The 12,089-nt window shown below is 38.9% G+C and overlaps 1 protein-coding gene and 1 pseudogene across 6 annotated transcripts in view; one reads left to right on the forward strand and one right to left on the reverse strand.

Annotated features, from left to right (window-relative positions):
• Nucleotides 1-12,089, forward strand: part of SERTAD2 (SERTA domain containing 2) — a 128,793-nt gene that overhangs the window by 87,732 nt on the left and 28,972 nt on the right. Inside the window, exons 1-2 of one of the 6 annotated variants that reach the window (XM_078349182.1) lie at nucleotides 3,399-5,507; nucleotides 7,327-7,466. The exons of 3 other annotated variants lie outside the window; for them this stretch is intronic. In XM_078349182.1, the coding sequence (XP_078205308.1) occupies nucleotides 5,463-5,507; nucleotides 7,327-7,466 (185 nt within the window). In that variant the 5' untranslated portion in view covers nucleotides 3,399-5,462. Of the gene's footprint in view, nucleotides 1-3,398; nucleotides 5,508-7,326; nucleotides 7,467-12,089 lie in introns of those variants that run through there. 2 more of the 6 variants (XM_035272414.3, XM_078349181.1) reach the window with 2 other exon arrangements.
• On the reverse strand, nucleotides 6,209-7,322 carry LOC108588226 (small ribosomal subunit protein eS10 pseudogene; annotated as a pseudogene).

The raw sequence follows: 12,089 nt of genomic DNA on the forward strand, positions 1-12,089 counted from the left end.
TCCTCCAACATGGGTGTTTAGTGTCAGGTCCTTGGACCTTTTAAAATTATCTCAGGCTGGTGGCTCACTCCTGTAATCCTAGCACTTTGGGAGTCCAAGGCAGGAAGATTGCTTAAAACCAGGAGTTTGAGACCAGTCTAGGCAACAAAGTGACACTTGTCTCTATGAAAAATTAAAATAATAAAATGGCTCCTGTCATTTTGGAAAAAAAAAGCAATAATTTATTTATCTTTATAACTCCGTGGGTTGGATAATTTCCCTTTATTTATTTAATGTATTTATTTAATGTATTTATTTTGAGACAGAGTCTTGCTTTGCTGCTCAGGCTGGAGTGCAGTGGTGCAATCTCAGCTCACTGCAACCTCCACCTCCTGGGTTCAAGCGATGCTCCTGCCTCAGCCTCCTGAGTAGCTGGGATTACAGGCACCTGTCACCACGCCTGGCTAATTTTTTGTATTTTTAGTAGAGACGGGGTTTCACCATGTTGACAAGGCTGGTTTCAAACTCCTGACCTCATGATCCACCCACCTCAGCCTCCCATAGTGCTGGGATTACAGATGTGAGCCCTGTGCCCGGCCTATTTCCCTATTTTACAGTGAGAATTAGAGATTAAGAAATGTACCCAAGGTCCATAAGTGGAAAGCTCATAGTGACAGATCTACCTTAACTCTAAAGCTCAAGCTCCTAACCATGACACCAACCCAGGGGTTCTCCATTGGTTAGTGTTGGGAGCACATTTTCAAATATTAGAATTGTTGGCACACTTGAAGAGATTACAGACTCAAAGCAACACTAAACAAATCACCAATCATTATGACCCCATCACCATCATTGGAGAGTTTTGAGAGGAGAGTGACCTGACTTGTTTTCATAGGACCATGGGACATTGGATTGAGAATAATCAGTAGGGGTTTAGGGTAGTGCAATACTTACTTCCCATCTGATTCAGGGTGAAAGCCACCATCATTGCATTGGCTTATACAGCCCTCTACAACCTGCCTTTCTCACATTCCCATACCTCCTCTCCTTCCACACTCCCCTTTACTGATTCCTCTCTTCCACGTGAACATCCTCAAGGCCACAGGCATGCTCCACACTCACATTGTGCTTACTCGTGCTGTTCCCTTTGCTGCCATGAAAGCTTTTCTGCCAGATAACTGACTTGTGTTCCTCATCTCCCTCTGGTCTATACCCAAATGTCATTTTCTTATCAAGGTACATTCAACCACCTCTTTAAAATTGCAGCCCTGCCCCACACACATACTCCCAAATACACATTCCTCATCTTATTTTCCTCTTTATTTCTCCCATAGCACTTAATCTTTAATATACCATATAATTTGTGAATTTATTCCACTTTCTCCCACCATCCTGAACATAAGATCTGTGAAAACAGGGATTTTGTGTTTTGTTTGCAGCCATATTCCAGCTCCTAAAACTAGAACATAGTTAGGCTGGCCACAGTGGCTCACGCCTGTAATCCCAGCACTTTGGGAGGTCAAGGTGGATGGATCACCTGGGGTCAGGAGTTTGAGAACAGCCTGGCCAACATGGTGAAATTCCATCTCTACTAAAAATACAAAAATTTTCTGCACTTGATGGCATGCACCTGTAATCCCAGCTACTCGGGAGGTTGAGGTTGATTTAACCTGGGAGGTGGAGTGAGCCAAGATCGTGCCATTGCACTCCAGCCTGGGTGACAAGAAACAAAAACAAAAACAAAAAACACTAGGACATACTTAGCATTCAGTAATTTTTTTTTTTTTTTTTTTTTTTGAGTGCAGCGGTGCGATCTCGGCTCATTGCAACCTCCACCTCCGGGGTTCAAGTGATTTTCCTGCCTCAGCCTCCTGAGTAGGCTTCCACCACTGTGCCCAGCTAATTTTTGTATTTTTAATAGAGATGAGATTTCACTAGGTTAGCGAGGCTGGTCTCAAACTCCTGACCTCGAGATCTGCCCCCCTTAGCCTCCCAAAGTGCTAGGATTACAGGTCTGAGCCGCTGCACCCAGCAAAAGGTTCTTGATACACATCACCAAAACTCTGTCTTTCCCAAGGTTGAATCAGTTTATACTCACATCAGTAACCGTAAGACAACCTGTCCACTGTACCCTCACATTGTTATCAGCTTTAAAACAACTTTAGCCACCTTAGTATGTGAAAATTACAGTTGTTTTAAATTTGTATTGCTTTTTCATGCATTTTTCCCCTTGGTAGTGGTGAGTTTGTGTCCTTTGCTCATTTATAAAATTTTGTTTTAGTGTTTTTAAATTTAGTATTGGTGGTTTTCTAATTGATTCATAAGACCTCTTTAGGTTTAAAGTTACTAAGTCTTTGTTATCTGTGTTGCAGTTACTTTTCCTGGTTTGTCATTAAAAAAAAATTGCTTATGGTGTTTTTTGTTATGTAGTTTTCCTTAATGTAGTCAGTTTTATCTTTATGGCTCTTTTGCTTTATGTTTGGAAGGGTCTTATCTACCTCTAAGATCAATTATTCATTGGTAATTTCTTTTAGTTCTCTTATGTTTATGTTTTTTAATGTTATTTTTTAATCTCTGTTGTTTTATCATATTGTATGATGCAAGGATCTAATGTTCATTTTTCCTCCCTAAATAATAAACCATTCATTACACATGCCTTCCTTACCTCACTAACAAGAATGTGTCTTTAGTGTATACTAACTCTTTTTACTAAAGTCTGTTTCAAGTGTTCCAGTTCGGATTCATTTATATTTTTCTTTTGCCAGAATCTAACCCTTAATTATTGTTTTTAAATATGTTTTAACATCTTCTTTCAAATTTTGTTTTTTCCTTATTTGTTGGTTTTTCTAAGTAAAGTTTAGAATCACTCAGTAAATCTCAAGAATAAATGGGGAGTTAACTTCCTGAAATGAAAATCCCATCATGCCATTCACCCATGGAAGATCTTTTAATGACAGAATATAAAGGCCAAACTCAGTATTGCCTCCAAGACCTTCCTAGACCGGCCCCAGCCAAACTCTCTAGTGTTATATATTGCTACTCCCTACCTGAAATTTATACTTGAGCTCTGTACCCACATCTCATGCTATTTCTCACCTCCCTATCTTTGCTCATCAAACTCTCTAGTGTTATGTATTGCCACTCCCTGCCTAAAATTTATACTTCAGCTTTGTAGGTTAATTATATGGTTTTATCTTTCAAACCTGTTCCATCTGCCTTTAATGACCTTGAGTAATGACCTTGACTAATTCCTGTTTATCCTAAAATCCACTTCCTGGCCTTATTCCACACTGGCCAGGCTCTGTGTATGTCCATTGTGTATGTCCATTGTCATCCTGTGCATGTCTCTTACACCACATAACGCATTGCATCACAATGATGAGTTAATCTTCCCCCTGAACTGGGTGGGGGCATCTCTTGTTCATTTTGTATTTCTCGGACCTACCATCTTACCTGTCATACAGGAAGTCATGTGGATGGATTCAAGGAGAATATTCGAGACTGGAAATTAGGAGACAGATTGTTGCCACAATCAAAGTGAAAGATAACTAGGGTATTGACTAGGGGAGTGGTGAGATAAATGGGACATATATGGAAAATATTTAAGAGAGAAGATTGTGTCTTGATGAATGTGAGTATAAGAGAAACGGAAGATGCTTTGAATCTGAGATTTCCAATGAAGACTCCAGGTGGATGTTGTGCCTTAACTATATTTAGGCATTTGGAATGTAGGGGGCAATTTAAGGAGAATATGATCAGGACAACTTTAGATGTGCTGTGAGTTGGAGATGCCTTTATGATACTCAGTGGAGATGTCTGATAGCCAATGGGGCATGAATAGGTTAATTATATGCTTTTATCATTTAAACCAGGACCTTTTTGAAATTGACACAGGATGCTATTAATAATTATGCCAGGATAACGAGCATAAACCAGGAATGACCCTTATAAACTGGGTTGCATGGTCTTCCTATATAAAAAGGTCACATCTGGAGCTCAGAGAGAAAGGTCTGGAATGTAGTTAATGATTTGTGAGTCATTAGCATATAGGTGCCCTGAGAATGGGTGAGATTGCCTAGGGAGAGTTTCTAGGATGAGAAGAGAAAAGGGGCAAGACAAAACCATAGGGAATACTAATATTTACATAGTTAACTATGTAACTTGGATTATTAAGTGGGAAATAGTTTTTCAAAACACGTTCGTAAATTTCTATGATTCTAGTATTTTGTTTGTAAATTTCTATGATTCTAGTATTTTAATCAACCATTCCCATATCCACTCCCAACCCTGAAATGAACCATGGCCATCTCCATCCCCAGCCCCCAGAACAGTACTTAATCCCTCTCTGGCTCCAAACTGCAGCCAGAAGTTTTGTTTTTTGTTTGTTTGTTTGTTTGTTTGTTTAAGTTTAAAACTACAGGTTTATAGGGAGGGCAGAGGAAGAGGAGCCAACAAAGGAAACTATTAAGTGGCCAAGGAGATAAGGACCAGGAGACTACAGTTCAACTTGAAGGAAACCGTTTGAGGTGGTCAGTGATGTCAGATGCTTCAGAGAGGCTAAGTAGTATGAGGAATTGAGAAGTGTCCATTGGCCATGGCATTTAGGGGTCACTGTTGCCTGTTTGTGGGGTAGTCAGTAGAGTTGTCCTGCAGTAGAGAGAGGAAGCAGGAGGACGAATAAAGCTGTGGATAGACAGAAGTAACGACCAGCAGCATTCCTGCAGCATTAAACATGGAGAGGATTGATTCCTGTTTTAAAAATGAAGATAGAATGTACTGAATATGTAATTTGTTGATTGCAAGAAGGAGCCAGTAGTGAGGGCAAGACTGAATGTACAAGAGAGGGAAAAATACCAATCTTCAGTCACATTTAAGCTTTTTTTCTAAGTCTCATTCCCTTGTCAGGAGCACCTGTGCTGCGTTGTAGTTGAATGCTACCAGTCTGTTCTAATAGCTGTCACTTTGACTTTGAATACTACCATCCACATGTCTGTTTGGTTGGCTTGGGATCTAGATGGTTCTTCCTCTTTTTCTGAAGAGTCAAGACGGGAACCTTTGAAGAGAATATACATTTGCCTTCTAGTTGCATTGATTTGCTGATCACTGGTAGAGTGTTGATAACCCACAATCTAGATTTATGGGTTAATGTGATGCATCCTTTTTGATAGATTTAGAAACATATGCTGCACGCGAACCTACTCCTTTGGTACATATATGTGTGTGTCTACATAGTGTCACATATATTACATGGAAAAGTGAGTTTTTAAACCAAAACTTGTTTTTTCTTGAGAAGTTCCATTAAGAAAAAAATGTTAAAATACAAACTGTTCCGTTGTCTGATGTGCTATCTCATAGTAAGCAGTTAGTTGTAAGGTTAACTTCCTCAGAGGAAAGAAGGCAAGGACACTAGCAAAAGGAAAAGAAACGTTTAATTGCTCTGCAAAGGCTCCAACATCCTCTGAAAAGTAAAGATTTCAGGCTTAATGTGCATGGAACAAAAGACCGTTGTGAGCTGTGTACAAGAGTTGGTGAGAGTTTGTATTCTGCCCCTTTTTTCTGTGGGAGTTATTTCCTGTTGTTGACTAGAGTTCTTTATTTAGAACCACCTAGCTTCAGAATGCCTGCTAGCTTGCAGAAAAGTGTGTGCTTAAAACCTAGACTTATTTCAAGACAGTCTCTCTGAAAAAAAGTCACACTACACATGCACTGAAACATTGTGTTCCAAAGGTCAGAATCCACAATAAGTAGAGTCATAGTAAAAAAGACACGCAATGTGTTTGGCGTAGCACTTGGTGGTCACCTGAACACCTAGTGAAAGATGTTTGATGTGGAAACTGTGTTTCTATTTCTTGCTTAAAAAAAATAATAAGATTTCACTTTTAGTGCTGAGTTCTTTGTCATTTTAAGGAAGTAGCAAGAAGTCTTCCATATTTTGTGAGAAAGATTTATCCTTGTTAGCATAATAGAAGTTTGCCTTGCAGGTAAGAAATATACCCAAAACAGGCTTTAAACCACTTATTCCTTTATACTTGGGCTATCAACTGGGTTTCCTGTTGAAGAACTTTAGGTTGATTTAGCATTTTCATTGGCTTTTGCAGTCTAATATTAAGAGAGAGCAAGAAGGATAATATATCAGAAAGAATGAGAGGAGTAAATTGTTTATTACTGAAATATGGGGAATAAATGAATGTTTGCAATACAAATATTGTCCAGTATTTATTAACAGGTACCAGAAGTTGTAGGGGAAAAAAATCTTGCACAGTTCTACTTCATGGGAATCATAAGGAAGAAAGAAAAGAAAATGTATTTCTTTAACATTATATTCTGAAACAATGAAACAATTACAATATATTTATTTGCTTTTGATTGTCTACTTTAAAAAAAAATCACCTGTCTGTCTCTCCCTGATTCCATTACCCTCCTCCTGTTACCAGAGGTAACTATTTTCTCGAATTTTTTAATCTGTTTTCTTTAATTGCATACATATATGTATCTATATATGCAATGTTTTGCATGTTTAAAAAGATTTTATATAAATGGTATTGTATATATAACTTGCTTTATTTTATTCAATATTTGTTCTTGAGATATAATTGTATATTTTGTATATTTTGAGATCAACACTTTGTTGATATGTAGTACCTTTAGTTCTTTTTTTTTTAAGGGTTTTTTTTTTTTTTTTGGCTATAAGTTTATGCAATGCAAAATAATCCTCTCCAATTTTAGTGAGGTAGCTGACCATGTCCACGACCAAATCCACCTCTAAACTGGAATTCAGTTGCTGACCCAGCCCCACCCAGCCTTGGCTTTCTTGTCCGCACCAGGGGGTACAGCACTCTGTCTGTAGGTATCTCTGTGGGCTTCGCCTCTTGTGAGTCTTGCAGGTCGCTCACCCCCCAGACCTTTAGGCCGAGGCCTGCCAGTCTCTGGACTGCTGTGGCGTAGGGTGGCAGGCACAATCTCCGGGGGTAGATGAAGGTAATCACAGAGATACTGGATACCCTCATTGGTAAGGTACCAGTAGAAATGTCTCCAGGCCAACTGTTCCTTCACATAGCCTCAGGACTTGAGAGACTGCATGGCCTGGATGACATGAAGGTTGGGCACATTCTTGTCTGCAAGCTCCAGGTGCTTAGGCATGTGGACATCCTTCTTGGCCACCATGACTCCTTCCTTAAAAAGGAGTTCATAAATGGCAATCCAGTTATTATTAGGCATTAACATCCCGGCAGCTGTAGGGGCTGGGGCCAGGGCTGGAAAGACATTTAGTTCTTTTTAACCGCTATAGTTTTCAGGTGTATCATCTTGATAATCTTTCAGGTTGCTTACAATATCTTGCTATTACAGGTGATACTACCACATAGATTCTTCTCCTATGTCTCCATGGGGATAAAAACAAGAGTTTCTCTAGATTCCAGACTTAGCCCTTCTCATCCAGAATTCTTCGAGAGAATGAAGCCCCAATCTCCCAAGGGATCCTTTGTAAGGTAATGACTTAACTTTTGTCCTGTAAGTCTGGAATGGTTGAAATGTTGAGCTGGAGCTGAAAATTGATAACCACTCCTAAGAATGAATGTGCTAATCTCTTCCTAATTCATGGGTTCAGTTGGGAGGCTTGAAATCAGCCATGGTGTGGGTATTTATACCATAGAAATCAGCAAGTGCTACAAATAAAAGCTTCCTTCCCTACCCCCTAGCCAGGTTGTTAAACATTTGCTAGCACACCACAGATTTTAACTTTATACCATCCTTGGGAGAACTGAGGAAACAGTCACTTGAATCCTTTTCTGTGGAGTTTATTTTTCTACTTGAAAAAGACTGTATGTATGTGGCAGGGTGTGTGCGTCTTTAACTTTACTAGACGGTGCCAAATTAGGCTGGGCATGGTGGCTCAGGCCTATAATCCCAGCACCTTGGGAGGCTGAGGCAGGAGGATTACTCGAGCCTATGAGTTCGAGACCAGCCTGGGCAACATAGTGAGACCCCCCCATCTATACAAAAACACATTAAAAATTAGCTGGGCATGATAGTGTACACCTGTGGTCCCAGCTATTTGGGAGGCTCAGTGGGCGGACTGCTTGAGCCTGGGAGGTCAAGGTTGCAGTGAGAGGCGTTGGCACCACTGCACTCCAGCCTGGGCGACAGAGCAGGACTCTCAGAAACAACAAAGAAAATGCCTATATATCTCCAAAGTGGTCATACCAACTTATATACCCACAAGTTTTATGAGAGTACCTTTTTGTCTGTCTTCTCATCAATATTTGATATTGGTATACATATAAAACTTTGATTTTTGTCAATTTGATAGCTTTGAAATATTTCTTTATAATTTGCATTTTTATTTTATTTTATTTTATTTTATTTTATTTTATTTTATTTTATTTTATTTTATTTTTTTAATAGAAATGAGGGTCTAGCTGTATTGCCCAGGCTGGTCTTGAACTCCTGGGCCTCAAGTGTCCTACCATCTCAGCTTTCCAAAGTTCTGGGATTACAGGTGTGTGCCATTGCACACAACATGATTTGCATTTTTCTTTTTGCTGATGAAGTTGAGTATCTATTCCTGTGTTCATTGGATGTTTTAGTTTCTTTACCCATTTTTCTATTGGGTTTATATGTCTTTTAAAAGATTAACTCAGAGGAGTTCTTTGTTAATTTTGAATACTAATCTCTTGTTGATTCTATTTCTATGAATCACATGCATCATTTGACAATCTTTAGCCTGCCTTTAACTTTTTTGTAGCGTATTTTGTGTAAGAGATGTTTAATTTTAGTGTAATCAAAGCTATTGATCTTTTTCTTTATGGCTGGTTCATTGGGTGTCTTGTTTCTTAATAGTTAAGAGTCTCTGCAAGAAACAGAATTCCACTGAAATGATTCAACTAAAGAGACACTAGTAAAGGGACTTTTTACAGAGATGTGACAAAAGTTGAGGCACAGAAGACAAATAACTGTAGAAAGCTGTTGCTGTCCTTCAGCCTGAAGGGGAAAGGGGAGGAAATGGTGTTGCTAGAACCCAGTGGAAGTTGGCATCCTGGAGAAGGGGCCACCTGGCAGAAGCTATAGTTGTGGAGGGATGGGTACTCACAGGTGGGGGCCCAAAGCAGGAAGGAGCAGGGAAGAAGGACCCCAGCTTCTCCACCTTCTGACCCATTGATCTCCTTCTGGTACCTTCTTTGAATCCAACTGGAAGCTAGTGAACAAAGGAACTTGGATGAGGTGGTCCCTAGATGTCAACATTTTAATCATAGAGCCAAGCAGAGGCAAGTGGAGAATGAATCTCAGATGAATCATAATCAGCACACCATCCTTATCCTAAAGATAAAAACATATTTTGATATATTTCCTCCCTAAAGTTTTAAATTTTGTTTTATATATTTAGATTTTCATCTACTTGAAATGTATTTTTTTGGTAAATATTAGGCACCTAATTTATTTTTTATACAGGTAATCGGGTGGCCCTGAGCTATTTATTTATAATTTTTTTTGAGTTAGAGTCTCACTCTGTCACCCAGGCTGGAGTGCAGTGGTGGCAACACAGCTCACTGCAGCCTTGACCTCCTGAACTCAAGCAATCCTCCCATCTCAGCCTCCTGAGAAGATGAGACCACTGTGCTCAGCTAATTTTTTTTTAATTGAGATGGAGTCTTGCTCTGTTGCCTGGGCTGGAGTGTGGTGACATGACCTTGGCTCACTGCAACCTCCAACTCCCAGGTTCAAGTGATTCTCCTGCCGCAGGCTCCTGAGTAGCTGGGACTACAGGCACCTGCCACCATGCCTGCCTAATTTTTTTGTCTTTTTAGTAGAGATGGGTTTCACTAGGTTGGCCAGGCTGTCTCGAACTCCTGACCCCATGATCTACCTGCCTTGGCCTCCCAGTGTGCTGGGATTACAGGCGTGAGCCACCACGCCCAGTCTGCTCAGCTAATTTTTAAAATTTTTCTGGAGACAGGGTCTCTTCATGTTGCCCAGGCAGGGTTCAAGCAGTTCTGCCTCAGCCTCCAAAGGTGCTGGAATTAAGGCATGAGCCACTGTGCCCAGCCCTGAGCTACTTATTGAATTCTTTCCTTACTGATCTGTAATTTCACTTCAGTCATATATTACACTTCCATATATATGTGGTTCTGTTTCTGAACTCTCAATTCTGTTCCATTGATCTATTTATACCTATGTCAACTCCACTCTATTCTAATTACTACAGGTTTATAATAAGCTCTGATAGGACATGTCCCCCATCTTGTTCCTTAAACTTACTACAACTGTCCTTGATCCTTTTCTATTTCAGATGACTTTTAGGATTCGTTTGCCAGGTTCCATTGGAGGAAAATATGGGATTTAAATTGCATTTAATTTGTTGATAAGTTCGGGGGAGAACTTATCAACAAATTAAGTATTATTAAGTATTCTTGTCCATTAAATGGTATAGCTCCCCATTAATTTTGATCTTTTCATCTGATGAACTTTTGGAAAAGTATTTGTTTTCTCACTTTTCATTTTTGACTATAATGAGAAAATCTTAATTCTGGAATCCTTATTCTCATAGCTGTTAATTGTTGTTGTTAAAACTAAAATCATGATGTCTAACAGTTTAAAAGGGACAGCAAATCAGAATGGATTGAAAATGAATCTCTCATTAAAACTTTTTTCTACCTTTTTGTAACTTGGGCTTTAGTTTCTTAAAGGAAGTCAAACAGAAATGATGTTGAAATTATCAACATTAGTCCCACAAAAACTATTTTTTCTGTAGGCCCGGTACTGGATTGTGCTGCACTCTGTGTAAAGAGGCCAGATGAATAGCTCTGCACTCATAGTGAGAGAATCTGGCGCTTTCTAAGTGAGATTTTTACTTGTTGTGACTCTTTCGGATGTATGTTTTCTTTTAAATGAATCATCTTTAGGGACGATTAAATATATGCATTGTCTGAGCAAGTTCAGGATCAGAGAGTGTACATTTATTTGTAGCAGAACAGAACAGCAGTGGGCATGTGTGCTACAGATGATATTCTTGGGGTATTTGCTGCCGTCCACTCGCCTTTCTAAATTTGGTGTTACAAATTCAACTTCTGTTTTTAAAAAGGGAAGTTGCATATAGATCATTCACACTATTATTTTCTCCTTAAAGCCAACTTCTCTACCCATGTCAGGAGTATCCTATAACCTAAACAAGACTTCTCTAAGCACACCACTTTGAAACAAATATTACATAGCAAGATTAAATCTTTTGTTCAATATTTAAAGTATATTTTTTTAAAAAAACAATTTGACTTGTTACACAAATGTACCTAATGTGGTGTTGGTGTCTGAGTTGCTTGCTTTATTTTCTTCCTACCCGACTGTATTCTGCATTTCTGAAATTTTAGTTATAAAAATTAAAAAACTAAAAACAAATAAAGCAAAAGAAAAGGAAAACAAAAAAATTATGTTTTATTTTATTTTTATTATTTAATTTATTTTGAGACAGCTCTGTTGCCTAGGCTGGAGTGCAGTGGTGTTATCTCAGCTCACTACAACCTCTGCCTCCTGGACTTGAGCGATCCTCGTGCCTCAGCCTCCCAAGTAGCTGGGACTATAGACATGTGCTATCATGCCCGGCTAATTTTTTGTATTTTTAGTAGAGACAGGGTTTTGCCATGTTCACCAGGCTGATCTCAAATTCCTGGCCTCAAGTGACCCACCTGCCTTAACTCCCAAAGTGCTGGGATTACAGGCATAAACCACTGTACCTGGCTATAAATCTTAAATTATATATATACACACACGCACACACACACACACACACACACACACACAGTATATTTATATATATATATAATATATTATATGTATATTTTAGTTTAAAGCAAAGGACTACTATTATTAGACAGGTTGGATAATTTTGAAAACATCTTGTTTATTTTGGCAACAGGTCTTTAAAAGACAATTCTACATTAACGACTAAACGGTAAAGCCTACACTGTCTTGGCAAGTGTTACCTCTGTCCCCTAGAAAACTAATAAAAATGCATGTGGCAAAGAGCTGATTCATTTTTAGTTGTATATTGTGTTTACACTTAAACTGTATCCTCTGTTCACGTTTATTTTCTAATGATGTCTCATAACCTAAATTTGGAG

Source organism: Callithrix jacchus, chromosome 14 (genome assembly GCF_049354715.1).
Source record: "Callithrix jacchus isolate 240 chromosome 14, calJac240_pri, whole genome shotgun sequence".
Classification (NCBI taxonomy): domain Eukaryota; kingdom Metazoa; phylum Chordata; class Mammalia; order Primates; family Cebidae; genus Callithrix; species Callithrix jacchus.